Raw genomic sequence first — 23,570 nt, forward strand, 5'->3', positions numbered from 1 at the left:
AAGTGGCTACTTTGAGGAGTTTTTTTAAGTGTATATCCAGAGGGAGGTCATTCATCAAGTCGCTGCATGTTGTTCTTTTGTCGATTTTTGTTGACAAAAAATTGATGAGAAAGGAACTTTACGCTGTTGTCATGTGAGCGAAATTACATTTCATACATATCATGCATGAATCGTTAACTTGAATGTTTTTCTTGAAATTAATTATTGACGTCCAGAACATAAAAGCAACTCAAATCTAGATAGATAATGCAGCTTGAACAAAGATACACAAAACGGACTCTTTGTGACAAGTGGACAGTTTTAAAAATATGTTAATCAAACTTAAATTCACATACATCTTTCAAACAAGTAGATGCTGTTTACATGGGCTGAAAATTTAAATGAATTCCAAGGAGAATAATGGAAGCCTTCTCTGTCGCATTCATCATATCGAATTGAATTGGAAAAATTACATTGGTTCTTCTATTAGTTAATTAGCATCGTATGTTTATTTTACATAACTCTTTATGACAATAGTAAGTATAGATATATGTATGAAAAGTTGATGAGCATCTCCAGGCGTACGTCAATTGTTCGCATTGATTTTTCTCACAATCTCACGGATTAAATACAGAAAAAAATTGATAAAACTACCTCACAGAAAGTCAAACTGCGAGTCACAGGGATAATGGAGGACAAAATCATCATCAATATAAGTGGAACAAAGTATGAGGTGTCGTCTGAAACTTTTAAGCAGATAACATTAACCATGAGCCATGCAAAACGTGAACTTGAGAAAATGACCGCGAGAGCAGAAAAGCAAGGCGAGTATTTCCTAGAGAGAAATCCTACATCGTTTTTAGCAGTTCTTGGTTACTTTCAAGGAAACGGTCTTCATTTACCCCCATTGACATGTACTGCCGAATTCAAGAATGAATTGGAATTTTGGGGCGTTGATCCAGAAGCTATGGAGCATTGCTGCTACAGTAAATATGTGGGCTTTTTCGACGACCAGAAAGCCCTATCAATTCTGACAGATGACCAAACTCAAAGAATTAATGAACGCAAAGAACTCCAACGCCGAGCTCAAGGAAGTGGATGGCCGTCCATACAAGCAAAAATATGGTCTATTCTGGAAGAGCCATCCTCTAATATTATAGCAAAAGTAAGACCATTTCTGTTACTTTACTGAAGAAAATTCAAGAATTGTAATGGAATCTATAAATATTTAATTTTTGATTACAATATATTGGTTTCTCGAAAAAAAAGGACAAATTAAAAGTAGCAAGAACATTTAATTTCATTACAGATTATGTAAAGAAAAAAGTTATTTTGAATTCTCCACGCCCCTCAGCTTAAAGGAGCTTCTGTGTATTTCTCTGATTTTGTATAACTTTAGCATAACTTTTAAAGTATACGTGCATGCAAAAATAAAACAAAACAAATTATAAGATCAAAATTTATGCAGATGGATTATTAGATTCAGGATTGTGCTACTGATACGTTGTGAGTTTGACGTTTATCTCGATTTGCAAGTATCAAAATTTGAGTTCAGTTCAGGGCGGCGAAATTTCCTCCTTTCTTAATGACGCCGAATCTGACGTTTTCCTGGCACGCAAATATCAAAATCGTGAAAAACGTCTGGATAACGTAAGATATTTTGGACTTATAGAAACGTCACCAAAATACCGATGAGGGACTCTATATTGAGACCAATGCCTGGCACCAGTGCCATTTGAGCAGTGAGGTTTTTTTTATCGCGCAAACGCCAAGCGTGACACGGGATCTCGATTTTTGAGGTCTGATGATTTTCACTTCAGATGCCGAGCTACGTTTTACAGGTTTGACGCGGCGCGGCGAACGAGATTCGAACTCGGGCCTTCCGATTACGAAGCAAACACTCTATACCACTAAGCTTCCGTGACCGGTCCAATATTAATAGAATACAGATATGCTACTTTAAGAGAAAAAAATATAGACACTGTCCAAGCCTTCGTACTTGTGAATGTGTTGGGATTTGTTTCAAAATGGACAAGTTCAAAAGATTGATGTCTGATTAAAAACCCAAATCCAAATTGGGGGAGGGGGGGGGTGGGGGGGTGAAGAGTCCCAAAGTTTTTGTTTTCTGGCATTAATAATTATAGAAAATACATACATACAGTACTATACATGAAATTTTATGATATTTGTAAATAAATGTTTCTTCTTAGGGATAACGAAAAGAAATGTAATAAAATTATGATATAAAAAATACTAGCACTTTACAATTAAATTTGAATCAACATTCTACACATATAATTTTGAACCAAGCTTTTTAGAAATTTCGATCTCGCCTCTCGATAAAATACAAGTAGTTGCATAAATTTTACATATCAAACCCAAAAAGTAATAATAATGGTATTACCAGGGTTCTCCATGAGCTGTTTTACTGTGTCGGCCCCGACACAGTAAAATTTCCTACGGCACAGTAACGATTCAAATTTTATGCATGCGCCACAGTAAAATTTTTGCGACACAGTAAGGTCTTCGACGATAAGAAAAACAAGAACAAATTTTCTCTATCTGAAATTTTAAGCAAAGAAAGCTACCTTCTTTCAATTTTTAAAGCAGAGCACCTAATTATCTCTTCATTAGGGCGCAGTGACTTGCTTCACCTTGTATTATGAATTATCTCCTTATCTCCTAGACCCTCGATGGACTTTACATATATGAAGGAACAAAGACACATAATTTATTTTCACACTTCCATGTAATCGCATAATTGCTCTGTGCATTTTTAAATATTATTTAAATAATTAGAAATAAATTTTATATACACTGTGCGTCTTTTCTTTAGAACCACGTCTCTAGAATTATTTGGCACCGTGAGTACAACATTGTGCTGTAAATCATTTATTGATGCATTGTTGAAGATTAAAGGCACTCCGTAATAGTATTTTACTATTCTAAAGTTTAATAATGCATAACGTAACCAAGGTAATGGTAATGTAATGCATTACTCTAAGAAAGAAGAGTAATGGTAATGCTAGTTTAATGACCAAATTCTAGAAGTAATGGTAATATTATGCATTATATTTTACAATGTAATAAGCCCCAAGCCTGCATTGCATGTATATTTGAAAATTAGGAGATCTTTTGTAAATACATTAATTTACTATGAAATTTTTCAAAGAAATAGTGCTATTAACTAATCGTATAATAATTGTTTTATTGGCTGAAATATATATAAAGACTTAGTGTCAGATGATTTTGTGCTATGAAGAAATCACTCTTTATATAGAAAAAGGTACAGCAAACATTATGATATTAATTATTCGCAAAATGAGTCTCGGTGCTTCATCTTACTGTTTCCGTTAGAAACTTTTTTCATGAAAATATAACATAAATCTTTACCACTAAAAGAAAAATATCAGGCATGGATATCAAAGCTAGCATTTGTTTTTGTAACTGATGACATTTCAAATTTTGCAACTGACATTGCTAATATTGCTTCATAAAATATGTATAACGTTCCCATTATTATGAACGGTCATGTTCTAAATACTTGAATTATTTTGGAACTTTCGAATTAGGCCATTCTTGAGAATATAATTATGAGGAATATCATGCATAAGTAATACATTCGTGAAAGCTCGTCATTTTATGAAGCACATAAATAATACATAGTGATATAGAATCAAAATGGCCGCTTGTTCATAGCACGTACAATGAAAACTTATTTCTTATTTTTTCTCAATGCGTACTTAAAAACATTTCAACAATTATTCTCCCCTTGCATGTTTTGTTTAACAGGGAATAAAAATAAAGTCATAATTTTAAATATCCTCTTCATAGAAAAAAATTAAAATGAAATGTTGAAAAGAAAGACACCTATTTTTAAAAAAAATGGTGTTTTGAGTCTCCGAAAAAAAATAAATTGTAAAACGGACTTTACAATTAAAAGTATATTGACTTGTACTATAAGTTTAATTAAAGAAAACAATCAACAAATGTTGAAGATCGATTCCACTTGAAATGCTGTTTAAATGATATAATGTAGACATATCATATTATTACTTCGGTGAGGCCAAAGTTTTTATTTTATTTTATTTTTTTTTTTTTTTTTTTGGTTTACGATTTTCTGTCTCAAAAAAATGCATTGGGTGGTCGAAAAATAAAAAAAAAATAATTTAGGATTGAACAATTTCATTTTAAAATACCTGGGCAATGTTTATTTAATAAAAATAATACACGTCAATAGTACTTTTAAGTTTTATTGTCTACATCACATAAATAGAGAATAATACATGGCAAAATCTGTATCACACCCCATATCAACCCGAGACTCCAATATCAGCCCGAGGGCCGAAGGCCAGAGGGCTGATATTGATCGAGGGTTGATATGGGGTGTGATACAGATTTTGCCATGTATTATTGTTTTTATTATATATTTGAAAATAGTGTCAAAAAATCATATATAAACCTGTAAATTAATTAGTTCTTAATAATTGAATATGTTCTTTTTTTCGTTAAATTTCCTTTCTTATTATTTTTTTTCCAAAGGCAATGCATACAGCGATAAGAAATGAAATAATTATAAATTAAACAAATAATTATTTTGAATAGCATAAAATATCTGATGAAAATTTACAGTTTAAATAAACTTCATAAACAATTAATAGAAAAAGATCCGAGATACTCCGAATGAAAAATACAGAGATGTTCCGGAAAGGTGTAATAAAGGGTAAAATAAAGGGTGCTGATACAGGGTGTATAATACAGGGCGCGTGTCTGTGTTCATATCAGGGATGCAAAAATCCTGTATTATTGAACAAATATATGATAACTCTTTTTATTTAATTTTAATTCATTTCTAACTTAAGACTGAATGTCATTTTCATTTAGTTCTGATTTTTATTTGTCAATCAGTGCTTGGTTCGATCATGATGTATGTTCAACTTCTTTGTGTGCTCTTCGGTGATATGTGATGTGTTATAAACCTCGGTATCCCCACAAACTAAATTAAGGATCCAAATTTAAGTTAAATTTAGATTGAAGAAAAATACAATTTAATTGTTTAACAATATTAAAAGTAATTGACGTTGAAATAAAGGTTATAATAACTTGATCATGCATGGGTTTATCACCCTATTTTGGGAAACGCCATTTTTGGGGAATGGGTAAACAAATTATTGGCTATTTGATGAAATTGGAAAAAAATTTAAAATGTTGCTTAAATCATGTATTCAGGGGTAATTCATTTAACATTTCAGCATGAACTCTAATTTGGGAAACCAAACGACAATTAAATATGATCCATCTTCATCATACAAGATCAGTTATGAATAATAGACTAATAAAAGTAAAATGGACTTCATTGAGTTTAAAGTATTTATAAAACTTAGGGTAGTACATGTACATGTGTGTATGAGATTTCAATTTAGGTCATTATAGTATATCTGTTTCTGGAGATTATAAACCTCCTGCAAAAAATTATACTAAGTACACATTTTCTAAAAGTCCTCTTTTAATATGTATTAATGCATTGAAAATATATTTTTCTATCTGAAATTATGCCTAAAGTCCTTACCATTCACTCACAGATCAATTGAGTAGGTGGAAATAACTTAATAAATCTATATAATTACACAATATCATCATTTTTAGAAAAACGGAGGAAATTCGGATTAAAAGTTGGCGATGTTTTTACAGTGTTTATAAACATGTGTTATGACTGTAGCTTTGCTAAATGAGTTAAATAGATGAAAATTACAGACAATCTGACAATTTTACTTTGTGTTTTCCAAGATAATTTAAAATAAAAGCATTGTTCACCAATTGGGAAAAATACTGCCAAAGTGGGAAAAAGTGAACTCATTTTCAATTGGGAATGGGGCCGAATTTCGGCCCCTGAGAAGGCACTGATAAATCCCTGTTATCTATAAATAGGTGTATGTCTGTTAGGTCGATCAGGGTTGGGCATACACTCTTCAATATTACGGTATGAATTTAGCCAATTGAGACATTGCAATTGGAGAAAGGGATCGTGCATCCAAGATTTTATTCACTTTTCCATGCAGAAAAAGTTCTTTAAGTGTGTGTCATTGCTTTCAGTGAGGAATTACCTTGTTACATGACAGAACCGCCATTTTTCGTTTGCACATGTGTTTATTTACGGTGTCGCATAATATTTGGTCCGCCTCGTTTAAAGGTCCGGGGGGACCTAATACGATAACATATAAGGTCCGCCTTTTATTAGAAAAGGTCCGGCCCGTATAAGAAAAGGTCCGCCTTAGTTTAAAGGTCCGGGTGGTGCAAAATGTTTTAATCTTGACTTAAACACGTAAAATTAAAGAGAGTTTGTTTACATCATATGAAGAAAGAAGGATTTACCCTCCCTTACCAAACTGTTATGTTTGCTGCAGACCTGCAGCAAGTCTGCTGCAAGTTTGCAGCAAACAAAATTGTTCGCAGGAAGAAAATTTTCTTGTTCGCAGATGATTGCCGCTAGCTGCGATCTTGCGGCAAACATTGCAGCAATTGCTGCAAGCTTGCAGCAAATTCGCAGGAACTCAACATGTTTGCAGGAACATTGCAAGAAACATAAACGCCAATCTGTTGTTCGCAGCAAGTTTGCAGGAAACATTCAACAAATTGAATGTTTGCAGGAAGTTCGAAAGAACAGTAAACAAGACAAATCAGCCAATGAAATGCAGACTGTACTGAGGTCAATACAGAATTCGCCATTTTGAAATGTTTGAATTGAAGTTGTAGATGTTTCAGTATTTTGTTAGGAATATATACCATTTTGAATGATTACAAAAGCATAATTATGGATGTAGGAGTACATTGGCATACAAACATCTAATTGGTAAGATCTGATTTTGTTTTATTTTAATATGAAACAATTATCTCTTGAAAAACTGGTGTACTTGCTAAATCTAAATCTACTTCTGAATTTCAATCTTTATTTTAAAATCACATTTGTATGTTTCTTTAATGTATTAAAGGTTCAAAACCAATTTTTATAAATGTACATACGTTTTCAAATAAATTGGTATTAACTTTAAAATTTTAATTTGTGTGTACATAGAGTTATGTGCAAGGGTTCTTAATTTTTTCTGTACGTGTCTATTACATCTGTACATGTATATAACATTTGAATTAAGAATAGTATGGGAACCTTGTCTAGGAACAAAAAGAAAGACTGTCAACAATTCAGAAACTTGCATCATTTCAGACACATATGGTGGATTTTCTCTATAATTAACAGATTAAGGTCAGGACAAAGACTTTCTGCGAACTTGTTGCTTGTATGCAGGAATGTACTGAAAACAATAAATATATTGCTTGCTGCAAGTTAGCAGCAATGTTTGCCGCAAGTTTGCAGCAATGTTTGCCGCAAGCTTGCAGCAATGTTTGCCGCAAGCTTGCAGCAATGTTTGCCGCAAGCTTGCAGCAATGTTTGCTGCAAGCTTGCAGCAAGGTCTCCATATTTGGAAAACCCAATGTTTGCTGCAGACTTGCAGCAAACCTCATTTGCATGGTAAAATGTTTGCTGCAAGCTTGCTGCATACCTGCCGCAAACTTGCTGCAAACACAGAAGCTTTGTATAGGCCGTCAGGGTTTCTTTTGCTTCATTGCCGCAAGCTTGCAGCAATGTCTGCAGCAGGTTTGCAGCAATGTTTGCTGCAGACTTGCAGCAAATGTTTGCAGGAAGGCAGTATTTTTGGTAAGGGCTAGCTATTGTGTGTGTGTTTTTTGTACAATATATCTCTAGGGCAGGAATTGCTACTCCTTATTTAGTGTGCTTTTAGCAATGCCGTTTAGGGCAATGCTTTTTTTTTTTTTTTTTTAAAAATGTCCCTTTTATTGGGCTTGTGTTTGTTTTTCTGCAGCATTTGCTTTGTGTAAATTAGGACGATTAAAGGTGTGAAATCTGTCGGTGTGTATAGGCAATAAAACTATGGGGGTGTGAAGTATTCGTATACCTGACATGTACCCACAGGTAGAGCCCGCGGCAGATAGCAATGACAATGTACTGGTCATATGTTTGCTTTAAATCAATAGATATGAATTCTCTATTTTAATAAATTATGCTAAAGAACAAATTATAATACTATTATGATATTCATGCGTAACATCAAAATTTTGATTTAAATATTTATATATAGTTTATTTTTATTACAATATTTAAAGAAATTTCTTATTCCAAGTGTAGAGTTAATACTAAGACCGATAAAGAATAAAAGTATTTATATGCTTCCCTTTAGTTTTAACAATTAACTTGTTTTCAGTTTATAATCATATTTTGTTCCTTTATTTGTGGATAGGGTAATATATAGCCTAAAGTTGTATTCGATCTATATTTACTGCAGAAACAAAATACATGTAATGTTAAAGCTTAAAACAGGTATATGTAACTCAATGTTGAAAACATATATATAATTCAATCATTTCCACAAAATTTTGTATTTAGGAATAACAAATTTTGAATGAGTTCCGTATTTTACGAAACTCCTTTCAGTTTCTCTTTATCATGAACGAAAACGATGAGATGTTCAATTTATTGTTACAAATGTTTAGGAAATATATCCTTTTAACTTCCGTTGACTATTTTTTCTATGTTAATTTATTTAGATATAGATTTTTAAAAGCTCAAATATTTACTATTTCATTGTTCTAAAAATACCGCAGTTGAAATCATTTTCCATTGAAATTTTTAAATTCTATCCAGTCAGAATTGACTGGTATATCAAATGAACACTTTTATCTGCTTTTTAAAATTATGGTTCTAAATTAGATAAATATATATCTCCAATTATTCAATTTCAAGTCTTAAATTCGTATACTGCTACATTATAATTGCAAACTTTAAGTCATTTCTATCGCTCTTTGACGTGACGTTACATTACAAAAAATGACGTTCCTATTGCATTTTTCTATCAAAACACTGCCATATTGCAATATCTATTTTTCAAAAAGTATAATAGATATTGAAAAAAAGAAAACGGTTATGAAAAGCAAAAATTCTACATTATCTATGATAATCATAACATCAATTTTTGAGAAGAGGCCGTTTTTGATGCTTCGTGGACTTAGCTCTTTGAATCTACAATACCTGAAGATGTTTCAATATCAGTCTGACGAAAGATGGCTTTGCTGTTCTTGTGAAGAAGATTTTTGAAGATTTTTCGATACATGTGTATATATATCCTATGTAAAACTTTGATCCCCCATTGTGACCCCACCCTACCCTGGGGGTCATGATTTAAACAAACGTACATCTACACTACCTGATGATGCTATCATGTTAATATGACTAATCATGACATTGCTGTTCTTAAGATGAAGATTTTTGAAGACTTTTTCCTAAATATTCCTATGTAAAACCTTAATCCCCCGTTTTGATCTATCTATTACAAAGCGAAAATTATTGACAGGGTTCTTTTCTGTAGCATAAAAAATAGAGAAAGAGGCAGGGCGGACCTTAAAACGCAATATAATAAAAGGTCCGCCCTCTGTATTTCAGATATCTAAATATTACAAGGCGAAAATTTTGAACAGGGTTTATTTTCGTAGCATAAAAATTAGAGAAAGAGGCAAGGCGGACCTTAAAACGCAGTATAATAGAAAGGTACGCCCTCTGTATTTCAGATATCTTAATATTACAAGGCGAAAATTTTGAACAGGGTTTATTTTCGTAGCATAAATACTGGAGAAAGAGGCAGGGCGGACCTTAAAACGCAGTATAATAAAAGGTCCGCCCTCCGTTTTTCAGATATCTTACTATTACAAGTCGAAAATTTTGAACAGGGTTTATTTTCGTATAGCATAAAAACTAGAGAAAGAGGCAGGGCAGACCTTAAAACGCAGTATAATAAAAGGTCCGCCCTTTCTGTTTCAGATATAGTACTATTAGAAAGCAAAAGATTTTGGACAGGGCTTATTTCCGTAACATAAAAACTAGAGAAAGAGGCAGGGCGGACCTTAAAACGCAGTATAATAAAAGGTCCGCCCTCAGTTTTTCAGATATCTTAATATTACAAGGCGAAAGTTAATTTTCGTAGCATAAATACTAGAGAAAGAGGCAGGGCGGACCTTAAAACGCAGTATAATAAAAGGTCCGCTCTCCGTTTTTCAAATATCTTACTTTTACAAGGCGAAAATTTTGAACAGGGTTTATTATTGTAGTATAAAAATTAGAGAAAGGGGCAGGGCGGACCTTAAAACGCAGTATAATAAAAGGTCCGCCCTCCGTTTTTCAGATATCTTACTATTTCAAGGCGAAAATTTTGAACAGGGTTTATTTTCGTAGCATAAAAATTAGCGAAAGAGGCAAGGCGGACCTTAAAACGCAGTATAATAAAAGGTCCGCCCTTTATATTTCAGATATCGTGCTATCAGAAAGCAAAAATTTTGGAAAAGGTTTATTTTCGTAGCATAAAAATTAGCGAAAGAGGCAGGGCGGACCTTAAAACGCAGTATAATAAAAGGTCCGCCCTCTGTATTTCAGATATCTTACTATTACAGGGCGAAAGTTTATTTTCGTAGCATGAAAACTAGAGAAAGAGGCAGGGCGGACCTTAAAACGCAGTATAATAAAAGGTCCGCCCTCCGTTTTTCAGATATCTTACTATTACAAGGCAAATGTTTTGGACAGGGTTTATTTTTGTAGCATAAAAACTAGAGAAAGAGGCAGGGCGGACCTTAAAACGCAGTATAACAAAAGGTCCGCCCTCTATATTTCAGATATCTTACTATTACAAGGCAAATGTTTTGGACAGGGTTTACTAAAATTTTTCGTAGCGTAAAAACTCGGAAAAATGGCAGGGCGGACCTTAAAACTTAAAACGCAGTATAATAAAAGGTCCGCCCTCTGTTTTTCTTTTTTCCCAGATATATGTATCTCACTGTTACAAAGCAAAAATTATGGAAATGCTGCAAGTTCCTATTGTTTTTTTTTCTTTGTTGGTCGTGTGTTTTCCCAGGGTAGAAAGATAATTAGGTATGTAATTTTAGGATGGACGCTAAATAAACTTAGAAATGTCTTGGAATCGCCTAATTGTGCATAAGAATTGCACATACTACGTGTAGTAGTGTACTTTTTTGCATTTATGCTGACCAAAAGACAAAACTTTAATGACAATTAATTATCCACGTTTGCAGGAGATGTGTCTACTGTATTGTATATCTATATACAACCAGAAACATCTGTCTGAACGGACCAAGGATATATTATTATTATTTAATTAGTAATGTTGATGAGGTGCAACAAGAGAACTATTACCCCCCCCCCCCCCATCACACACACATAAATAAAAAGCCGCTAAAAGTCGTAGCAAATCTAATTTAAACCAAACTCAAAATAAATATAAAAAAATATTAATAAAAGAACACGACTTGGTGGTGTTTTATGAATTTTTATATCAGTCACGATTTCAAGAGACACTTTCCTTTCAAGTTGTCAAGTTTCTCTGTTAACACCCCCCCCCCCCCCGTAAATAGTATGGGTGGATAAGATTCTCCCTAGTAAGAAGGTGGAAAAGGAGAAAATTCTGTACTGAAGCGTATTTCCTATGGTGGATAATTAAGCCGGGGTTGTTTCTTCCAAGCTCGCTGGCTGCATGTCATTTCCGGAATTTTGCATTGCATTTCCGACATTTTTTGTTTTCATTTTTCACATTTTTTTTAATTTTCATTTCCGACATTCATTTTTTTTTACGTTTCCGGAATTTTTAAGGCCCCTTTCTGACAATTTAATGTTAACCAAGCAGGCGGAAATAGAATTTTAACAGGATATAAATATTTAATATAACATTTATGTCAAATCCCATTTTTCCGGAAAATATCGATCCGATTAAAAACATTACAATACATGCAACACTAAGTCTAGTAAAAATACAAAGTCTAGTAATAAAATGCAATAAATAATTTCAATAATAAAACATGCAATTTTTGATCACCAAATTTTTATGCCCACTGAATTATATGTGTTTGAAAGCACCGAAAAACAGAATCCCCTCAACTATAGTAACCTTTCTGATCTCTAATTCAATCTGAATATCTTGATTTGAAAAGATGAACAAAAATTAAAAACAATTACATGTGTCCGAGGACAAAATCATCATAAGATTCTTTTAAATATAAGCAGAACTTATTACATGTATGTGGAAATCAATTAATTATTCTTGATTTATTCTTTAATTTTTTTTATATGGGAAATTTCAATTCTGTTTTCATTGCGGGAAAAGTACTTTATGATATATGTCAGAGATGAAAACTTTAAAATGTCAGAAATGAAAACTACAAAATATAGGAAATGAAATGAACAATATTAAAAAAAATTCCGGAAATAAAATCCTATGCTAGGCTCATTTACCAAAAGGGGGAGGGGTCTTTAAACCCAAGCTCGTTTTTCCGGGAAAAAAAATGTTAATGCGGGAGGAAAGTCTACAACACCGGTATTTTTAAAACTATTTGACATGTATCAACATAATTTTGCTATACCCCAAACACCAAAAACACGACAAGACCAATTAAAATCTTTTCTTGGGGGGGGGGGGGTGTTTTATTGCTTAAAATGTTCAACTCGATTGACTTCGGTTTGATTTTGCCAATTAATGCACATCTTCCTTAACCAGTGTTAACCCCGGGGTAATATCAAGGAGAATGATATAATCGTTAGTCTTTAACTGGATAAGAAACGGTGGTTATAAAAACACGGGGGATATGCGACTTCAAGTTTCGTCAAGTGAGACAATAGGCCTACCCTCAATGCACAGACATGTTGTTTTAACAACAACGGGGTATAGGCTAGTACACCGTAACACAAGTCCCTGTCACAGTGACCCTCCAACTATTTTATAGTTAGCTACAATATGAATCGTAAGAATTATGCATAATTATTATTAATAATATAACGAAATATCTTTCGAAAGATATGAAAATTCGTTTTGGGAAGAAGTCGAACGTTGTTAGGAAAGAGAATGTAATGAAATGATCATTGTTGGACTTAAGAACACTGTACACTGTACAATGTGCCAGCGAAGGTAAACTTATTATATATATGTATTTTTTTTTATTTTGCAATGATAATATTGATATCACTTAAACTATAAAAGACACAAGTCGTACATGATTTTCCCATAAGGTAACTCGATCAACAGATCTTTTGCATTTTTATATTTTTTGTTTTGTGCACTACCTGGGAGGTATGTACATGTACATTATGTACTAAGATAAGGAGCTAACAGTTAATCAGTGCTAACATCAAATTTTGAATAATTGTTTGATAGATAATTTGAGGTTTTGTACTGAAATATTTGATAGCATTAGAAATATAATTAATCAAAACTAACGAAATTAGCAACAAGCGAGATATCGCAAGACTTGATCCTGTTAGTATATATACAATGTACATGTACGTCCCTGGAACTCCATTTTGTTGGGAGGGACATAATTATAATAACTATACCTTAAATAATTTAAACTTAATTAAAAGATTAATTAAGCAAATTAATTTCGAACCAATAAATGAGAAAAATCTGTATATTAAAACGAGGGCGGACCTTTTATTATAGAGGCAGGCCGGACCTTATATGTTATCGTATTAGGTCCCCCCGGACCTTTAAACGAGGCGGACCAAATATTATGCGACAACGGTCACCTAAATGTTTGTAAAATTCTATATAAATTATAAACGCTTATTTGACTAAGATGCATTCTAAAATTTAAAACCCACCAGCTCAGCTGAGAAAAATCCGGAAAAATATGTCGGAAAAAGACATTATTTTTATTTTCATGATTGGTGAAAGTAAGGGTCGGCGGAATCGTAAACCAAAAGAAAAAAAAAACTTTGGCCTAACTAACATGTCTTTATATCTGCATGCTTTCATTTATAATCTCTTTTTTTTTCAAATGCATATAAGGTTTTACAATGTGAAATATATCTTTTAGGAATTTATATCTGTCAAAGTAAAAAAGGAAAAAGGACTGCATAATTATAATTAAAAAATACTTTTCTCTCTTGTAGGGCTATTTTTACACAAGCGCTTTTTTTGTCATCATATCCATAGCTGCTTTAATCTGTGGAACCCATCCAACGTTCAGGCGAAGCTTGCGCGAATCTGAATGGCGCGAATACTTCGATGACGATTTTCACCGGTATGCAGGACATTTTGATTCGTCCCATGTTCATTCTGGATCCACAGTTCCACCATTACCAACCGAACCAATGGCACAGATAGACCTTCTGACTTACCTTGATTTCATTACAACCATCTTCTTTACTATCGAATTCGCCCTTCGTGTCATCTTCTGTCCCACCAAAAAGAGGTTTTTCGTTTCATTGTTGAATCTGATTGACATTTTATCTTTGCTTGTGATGTACTCAAAGTATATAGTCGAAACAGTCAATCCAAAAGAAAAATATACGGCGTCCATCTTTGATATTGTTCATTGTTTTCAAATTATTCGGGTATTCCGACTTTTTCGTTTAGTTAAAAACTTTATTGGATTTCGAGTTCTTCTATATTCAATGAAAGCAAGCTTCTGCGAGGTTCTTCTTATGTCCATGTTTCTTATGGTTGCCACACTTTTATTCTCTGCTTTTGTTTTCTTTTCGGGTGACAAAGTTTTTACGAGCATCCCAGACTCCTTCTGGTGGGCAATAGTTACCATGACAACGGTTGGATACGGTGATATATATCCCACGGAGGCTCTGTCGAAGTCCATAGGGGCGATATGTGCCATTACAGGAGTGTGCCTTCTTGCAATTATCATTCCAATATTTGTAAATAATTTCCTCTTGTTTTATGCGTATTCGAAAGTATGGGGAACCAAAGACAAAGTAATGGGGGAAAGTAACCGTAAAAAGGAAAGCACCCCATTTACTTCTAAGACAAAAATAGCCCCTTTCAAGCCTGAATGAAGAAAAAAAAAACCTTTTATTTGTAGCACAGTTTCTGGACAGTGTCAAAGATCATGATTCCGACTTTATTAGATAAATTTTGGATATAATCAATTGAATCTTAAGCATCACTGTACAAATTGTAGTGCAAGTTTTTCCTTTGAATTTCAATTCCAACGGAAAAAGAAAATTGACAGAATGTGCCCAAGACATTGCTATCACGTTGTTGCTTTCACCACGCAAGACTTACACTAATTTACAAACATTATACAGCTTTATAAGACTTTGCAATTTTTTTGATTCCAGCAATTTTTAGGGGTGAAGTTGTATCATGTAAGGTTATATGAATGAAATGAATCATGTTAATGTAGGAACTATACTCTAGATTCTGCAGCATTCTCCACATCATAATTATCCTTCTTCTTGTCACCCACATCTTTGGAGTGTCCCTGTGTGAGTTAATTAGAAAATCTACTACATGCCTACTTGCCTACCTATCATTTAAAAAATGAGTTTATTAAATATAATGCAGTGAAATGTGTGTAACGGGACCGAGGTCTTAGTTCGAGAAATAGAGATTGATTGATTGATTGTATTTTGTTCAACGTCCCTCTCGAGAATTTTTCACTCATATGGAGACGCCACCACTTGCCGGTGGAAAGCTGCAAATTTTGTCCTATACTGGGCACCTACGGCCATTGAGCAGTGAGGGATCTTTATCGTGCCAGCACCCACTGCGACACGGGACCTCGGTTAATACAGTCTCATCCGAAGGACCGGTCTCCACGTCCCACAGTGGGATTCGAACCCGCGATGTTAGGATCAACTCCTTACTTCTCGATTCTAGAGCAGGCGCTCTAGCCACTGCGCCACGCGGGCGACGAGAAATAGAGAACTTCGAGAGATCGGAAGTTCGAGAGATCAGGAGTAAATTTTCCTAGTTATATAGAGAAAAAAAACGGGACCGGAGGTTCACTTCGAGAGATCGGAGTTGGAACCATTGAGAGTCACCTGTATTCTCAGACTTTTCTTGATTTTGGACTAATTGCGAATTAACATATCTCTATAATCATCAAAAGTATATTCTCAGACTCATTATCATTGTAAAGTTTGTCTCCGACGAATTAATACTGCTTATATACATGTTATATGACAACATATTTTTAATATTTTTGCACTATGTATTTTTTTCAAGCAATAAATTTTCTTGCATGTAACTTGCATTTTACAATGTCTCAAACATAGTTCTATGAAGTTGAGGCCTCATTACCGTTAAGGACTTACGCAACGTAGTTTGAACTTTATTGTCTTTTTCCCTGGAGTTGAAGAGTTCCAATACTTAAAGGAACTGTATGCTACATTTTAATGTCTATGTATGCCATTGTACACTTCTTCGAAAACAAGTTTGGATAAACAAAACGTCTTGAATATATGTTAAGTAATTTTTGTATATTTTTCTTTGAATTACACAAGAATTTTCATCAATTGATATCTTTTCAAAACCCCTTGTAATGCATGTTGATTTTTTGTCTACGAACATCTGATGGCACTATAAGCTTAAATTAAGAATATCTTGAAAAATTATCAGTAGGTAGGTAAGGTACGTTGCGTATGTCCTTAAATGTAATTCTAAATGTTAAACATTTAGTACCTTTATGATGAAATCTACTATGTGTTGTACACTATAACATAAACAGTTTAACACGATTATAAAGAAGGGCTAGGGATGGACGATTTAGCTTCGTTATAAACGAAATTGGTTATATCCAATGAGTTCACAATATATGTTAAAGTCAAGGGGAATGAAAATCACTTCGCTGTTAGCGTCAATTCATTATAAGCAGTAGGTAAGGTACGTTGCGTATGTCCTTAAGTTGAAATAAAACTTTTGAAGTTCAATATACTATCCAGTATTTAGTTAATTATAGATCTATATAAAATTCTAATTTACTTGACTACTGTTATGACTGTTACGACTGCTTGCAAATCAAGAGCAAAAATGAATATCGACGATCATTAAAGGATATCCTACTTGATAATTAAAAGAACACGGAAAATAAAACACAAACACGAGATATTGTCTGAAAATAAGAAATCATCTAAAGTGAATTTCAAAAGCAAAGCCAATGTGATATCGAATATTCAAATGGATCCAATCATTTTCTTTCCAAGAAAGTATGATCAATAAAAGTTTTTAAATTCTTGATAAGCCATTCGGCAGATTATATTTTCCATATTATCACCACATTTATCATTCGTGCTCAGATTGATGCATTTCAGAGCAGGGACTCCTCTGGTATTTAAACCTCTTTCTATTCAGAAAATAATCCTTTATTTATTCGTAATTTTCTGTTGCATATTTATTGAGGACTGCGCCTCTTAATCAAATTTTAATGAAAATCGGAAACATATCTGCTTTTATCTTTGTATATTATATCTAAGTGACTAATGGCCTATTTGTAATTCTGCTTATGTTGCACAGCAACCAGAGAGAGAGAGGGGGGAGGGGTAGTTGTGTATGGCATTATTACATTGTTTTTGTGTGTTTCTAGTTGATTTGTGGCGTGTTTAATATAATAAGTGAAAATTGATCATTATCGATCGTATTTGTGACGAACCAATTCTATCTAAATACATGCACTAGTTCATGTAACTAGATAACAAACTTATCATATAAGTCACTATTCTGGATATTCATCGTTTTGCGATGTTTCATGTACTAATTTCTCCAAGAGGCATGATTTATTTTTTACAATGCCTAGTTTTAACATTAAATTATACTCCAGATCTCTCAGTCCTCCATAGTTATGGAAAATGAAACAGGTAATGGATTGATTGATTGTATGTTGTTTTACGTCCCGTTCGAGAATTTTTCACTCATATGGAGACGTCATCATATACCGGTGAAGGGCTTCAAATTTAGACCTTTACTCGGCATTCAGGGTCATTCAGCAATGGGGGTTCTTTATCTGCCATTACAGGAGTGTGCCTTCTAGCAGTTATCATACCAGTATTTTAGATAATAATTTCCTCTTGATTTATGTGTATTCGAAAGTATGGGGAACCAAAGAAAAAGTAATAGGGGAAAGTAACCATGAAAAGGAAACAATCCCATTCACGTCTAAGACAAAGAAAACCCCTTTTAAACATGAATGACATAAGAAAATGTACTTTTAAGTTGCATTACAAAGTTTCTGCACAGTGTCATAGATCATGATTCCGACTTCCTTAGATAGATTTTATATTAATCCTTTCTTGAGCATCACTGTAAAAATTGTATTGCAGATTTTCCTTTGAATTTTAATTCCAATGAAAAAAGAAAAATTGACAAAATGTGCCCATGAGATTAGTATCACGTTGCTTTCACCACATAAGGCAAACAATATACAGCTTTATAAGACTTTGCAAAACAACTTTTAGATTCCAGAAAATTTTTTGGGATGAAGTTGTATCATATAAAATTACATTAATGATATAAAGCATGTTAATGCAGGAACTAGTTACTCCAGATTCTGCAGTATTTTTCACATTATATATATTTATCCTTCTTTTTATCACTCCCTTCTTTGGAGTATCCCTATGTGAGTTATGCAGAAAATCTACTGCCTGTCTACTTAATTACCTATCATTTTTTTTAAATGTTGAAAATGTCTTCAAATTTATTGAATATAACGAATTGAGACTTTTCTTGATTGTGGACTAATTGCAAAGTAATATTTCCGAATATTCATGAATAGTATATTCTCAAATTCATGATCACTGTTATGTTCGTCTTCGATGAATTAATTTTGCTTATATCTATGCCATATTTTTTATATTTCTGTACTATGTATTTTATCAAACAATAAATTTTCTTGAATATAACTTGCATTTTACAGTATTTTCAACGCAGTCCTTTTATGCAGTTGAGGTCACAATACCGACAAATATAATTCTATTTGCTAACATAAATTTCTTTTATTGTCATAGTGAAAGGAAACGTTTAATGATCATGAATTTCAAGTTTCATTAAAAAAATATGATAAAGAAAGCGTAATTTTGTTGATCGGCGCACGAAAGCAAACGTAATTTACGTCTATCTCTTCTAGGATCATGATCATTCTCTTTCAAAATACATGAATTTTGTACGCAATAGTTTCTCATGGCGACTCACTGATTTTTCAAATTTAATGGCAATCCACTCAAGATGGACACAGGGACTCAATAAAATTTATCACTTTCTTTCTATTTTCTTGATCAATTTCAAATTTAAGTCCTTGTAAAGCCTGCTTAAGAGGCTAAAAATAAGAGGCTTAAAAAGAGTTAAACATCCACTGTGATCCAAAACGTTCCTCAAATTCTGAATTTAACAATCATTACTCTACTTCTTACGCCTTTCCTATTTTACGGTGCTGAGATAAAACTGTACAGAATCTCGTATGCCATTTAAAAACAAAACTTCAATACTAACACTATAGTGTGCTATGTTACTTCTATATTTTCCCGTCTCTGAAGGAGAGATACCTCAATCAAACCGATATTTGAGTACATCCTTATGCGCTGTAGACGCGTTTGACGGCGTTATTTGCAGCTGACTCGGTTCAGATTATCCTATAAAAATTGCATTACCACTCCTCTGTCTCTGATGCCATTTACATGAAAATTTTATTATTATGCAGGTTTGTCCTCTGATTTAATTGATATATTTGAATTTAATCTATTAAATATTATCAGAAAAACAATTGCAAATTCAATGGAAACATACGTAAATTATTCCGGATTTTTTAGCTCGACCTTTTTATAAATCGTCATAATATTATTACTATGAAAAAACTTCTATTAAAAAAATCACTATTTTAATGAATATTTGATAAATGATTGTCATACAAAATATAGTTAGTATTGGTTAATTGTTGAAAAGTTACAGACATTGTCTACGACTTTTTTGGGACACACCTCATAAACGCATTTAAATAAAGATAAATATGATAGCAAAATGAATATATATATACTGATTAAGTATAAAATTGAGTGAATAAACATTTCATTATCTAAGAATGCAATCACATTTACTCGGAAAAAAAATCGAAGTTCAATATACTATCCAGATTGTTACCAATTAAAGAGCTTTATGTTAATTTAGTTTAATTATAACTGCTTGCTAATCAAGACCAAAAATGAAAATTGACGATCATCAAAGAAAATTATTCTAGATAATAAAAAGAACACGGAAAATAAAACACAAAGAAATACAGAAATATTGTATGAAAACAAGAAATCTTATGTGAATTTCAAAAGCAAACCCAGTTCGATCTTCAATATTCAAATGGATCCAATTATTGTCCAAATAACAATACCAAAGAAAGTATGATCAATAAAGGTTCTTTTAAATTCTTGATGAGCCTTTCGGCTGATTATTTTCCATGTTATCACCTGAGTTATAATTCGTCCTCAGATAGATGCTGCTCATTGTAGAGCAAGGACTCATCGGGTATTTAAACCTCTTCTTCACAAAATAATTATTACAGTTGTTTTCTTTTAAATATTTGTTGAGGACTGCACCTTTTAGTTAAATTTTAATGAAAATTGGAAACATAATTATCTGCTTTTATCTTTGTTTGTATATTATATATAAGTGACCTATTTGTAATTCTGCTTTAGTTGCAAAGCAACAAAAGCAAAAAGAGAGAAAGGCAGATTGAATTATGAATGTCATTGTTACATGGGTTTCCTTTTGTGTTTCTAGGTGATTTGTAATGAGTAAAAATCGATGATTATCGATTATCTGTGACGAACCAATTCTAACTAAATATTAGCATATGTAACTAGATAAGCTTAGGGGTGAATTTAAAAAAAATAAAAAATTCAACTACCCATAACGTATTTTTCATTTATATCATCATATTGTACATGCATTCTAGTTAAAATTCCTGGAGTTGCAATAGAATAGACAACTGGATAAAAAGTTTCAGAATTATTATATTTAAAACTTTATTTGAAAAAAGAAAATATCACTTAATCCTTAAAGACTTTCTAAAATATATAATTAAAAGAAATTATTGTTTTTAATGCTTCAAAATGGTATCAGGGATATACATGATTTGATCTAAACCTTGAATGAGTTTCTTCTCTTGTATTTGTGGAAAAAAATTGGCTTTTTGATTGTTATTTTACACTATTTTTTCAATTCTGGTTTGAAAAGTTTTAATATGAGAGGAATATGAAACAATAAAATTCCCCCTAAATCATTTTTTTGTCCATTTAAGTCAGTTCTTTAAATTCAAGCCAAAAGAATTTTGACATACAAGTTTTCTTATAAAAAATACTGGATTTTGAAATGACTCTATGTTACATTATTGTGTTGCACTCTTGACATCTGATATATATTTTATTTAACATTGTTTTAAAAATTATAACACACAATAACCCATTCTTATTTTGTAAATCAGTTCATCGTTTTGATATTTTTTTATCATTTAAGGCAAGTTTTTCACATTTTCAAGACTTTAAAACATGATTATTTGCAATGTGTAATAATTATACATTGTATTTAAAAATATGTGTTAAGTGATGAAAACTATTCTCTGAATAGGCTGTAAAATGTCTGTAATTAGTTGATAGACATAATGTTTTGAAAATCAAATAGTATCAAACTTTTTTTTCCTATTTATTTTTTAATAAAAGATAGATAAAGGTCATCGATAATTGTAAAACAGTTTTGTTGCACTCCTGACTGCAGTAAAATCAAAAATTAAAACCACAGAACACAAAAATTCATAAAGTGTTGGCAACATCAAGTGGTAACGAAATTCTGCAATATTTATAGTCCAATACTTCATAATTATACCAAAACACATGAAAGTATTTAAACTTGGCTTTATATCTTGAATTAATCCCTATTTATGTCAAACAAACCAGCTAAAATATATATTAAGAGATAAAATATATTTTATACTATATTTTCCTTCACAGAACAAACACTGTCAGCAACTGGGGTCAACCAGAACATTCTGCTCATCATTTGTTTCTTTATTATATTTATTCATATTTGATAGCAATAATCCTAACATATTTGTTGCACTCCTGACGAAGAGCATTGGAGTCTTTAAAGTAGAATTGTGAAGCAAAAATTATATCAGAACTTGTTCTGTTGTTTCAGTAAAGTTGAGGTGGAATTACTTGAACTTTATAACAATTTTTCAATGTGTTTATTTTTTACATTCTTAAAAAAAATCAAAGAAAATATATAAACACATCTGAGTTGACAAAATTGAAAAAAAGAAGGATTTTAATAATAAAACTGTCAATAATTTAGTACTAAATTATTTAAATAGATCATTATTAATTAAAGAATATTTCTTAGCATGAGTAGAAGTCTTTTCATCATATAACTTGAATCTTTAAAAAAAAATGAGTTGCACTCCTAACCATAGAAATATAGATATGAAACACAGACATACCCTGTAATTGATAAATCTATGTGGTAAAATGTTCTTTGTGTCTTTATTTTCCAAAATAAAAATCAAAGAATCATATACTGATAATTTTTTTTTTCATGCTGGGGAACAAAACATCAAATGTTGCACTCCTGACATTATTGGGTATGCACAGATACTTGAATCTCATTAATGCTTCTTGTGATTTATATAATATTTTAAAGTTTTAAACTGTACATCAGTTATTGTTTTACACTTTAAAAATTCTTCCTTTTTTGACTTAATAGTCTTTCAGATTTTTAAAATTGATGTTTTTGGCAACACTACATTTTTCTGTTGCACTCCTGACATGGTGTACTTTATTTTCAACACCAGCCATGGCCACTTCTTGGTCAAACAAAAGTTGCTGCAGTCTTCATATAAAACTCAATACTTTTAATATTATCAGGAAAGTCTTTATTTCCACCATAAAGCATTATAATTTATTTCAAAGATCTTCAATTATATCGCAGCTATGTTAAGGCTTCCCGAAGCTTTAAAATGCGCTCAAAACATAATATGTCATTGCGACGTCGGTTTTGGTTTTAATTTTTAAGTATTGAACTTCAGTACTTTCAATTTATATGAAGGGTTTCCTCGGCTATATATTAACATATTATTTATGATATCACATGACTTTGTTGATCACGTGACGGTCATTTATAATTTTTTGAAGTTTTTCATATAAATCGCTTCGGCGCAGATGATTAACACGATAGTTATTGACATTTTGTTATATAAATAAACTCATCATATCCTTGTGTATCCGAAATGTGCTTGGGAAAAGTCATGGTATTACTTGGGTACAAAATATTTCCTGAGAATTTCAACTTACCTGCAAATTTGAGGGTATTTTCCACACAATATCGTAATCTGTATTAAAACAAAGCCAACACACATTTTTCCAAAGCAAGATTCAGTTAGAGAACAACCTCTTCTTACAGATTTCCACAAAAATTCTCAAATTAATCCTCATTAATCACCTGCGCCAGACTCTTTTATACACACAAAATAAATTCTACCTCCAACCACGGGTATAAAACAGAGTACATTTCAAAAGTATATTTTTCATAAGCATTTTCAACATGCTGAATTTCAATAAAGGGTAGGTTAGCGGTGTATTTTTAAAATATTCGGACAAATAAGACTTAGAAAAGCTTTAACGACCCGTGAATTTTGCAAAAGCTATCTAGCATTTTACATGCAGTTTGAAATAAAGTGTAAAGTTCATGACACTCTCCCCGTCA

The 23,570-nt window shown here is 32.2% G+C and overlaps 1 protein-coding gene across 1 annotated transcript; it reads left to right on the forward strand.

Annotated features, from left to right (window-relative positions):
* Positions 1-667: 667 nt before the first annotated feature.
* LOC133204677 (potassium voltage-gated channel protein egl-36-like) lies at positions 668-14,890 on the forward strand. Its single transcript, XM_061340423.1, has 2 exons — positions 668-1,144; positions 13,994-14,890. Exons 1-2 carry the CDS (start codon positions 668-670, stop codon positions 14,888-14,890), a joined length of 1,374 nt encoding a protein of 457 aa, XP_061196407.1.
* Positions 14,891-23,570: the final 8,680 nt, after the last annotated feature.

Source organism: Saccostrea echinata, unplaced genomic scaffold (assembly GCF_033153115.1).
Source record: "Saccostrea echinata isolate AGI-Se365-2 ecotype Australia unplaced genomic scaffold, CSIRO_AGI_Sech_v1 ptg000054l, whole genome shotgun sequence".
Lineage (NCBI taxonomy): Eukaryota > Metazoa > Mollusca > Bivalvia > Ostreida > Ostreidae > Saccostrea > Saccostrea echinata.

Bases quoted from the DNA above. Each gene is read 5' to 3' on its own strand.
- LOC133204677 (XM_061340423.1), top strand. From the start codon at position 668: ATGGAGGACAAAATCATCATCAATATAAGTGGAACAAAGTATGAGGTG. The intron at 1,145-13,993 runs GTAAGACCATTT...TCTCTCTTGTAG, and splicing joins CCTCTAATATTATAGCAAAA to GGCTATTTTTACACAAGCGC.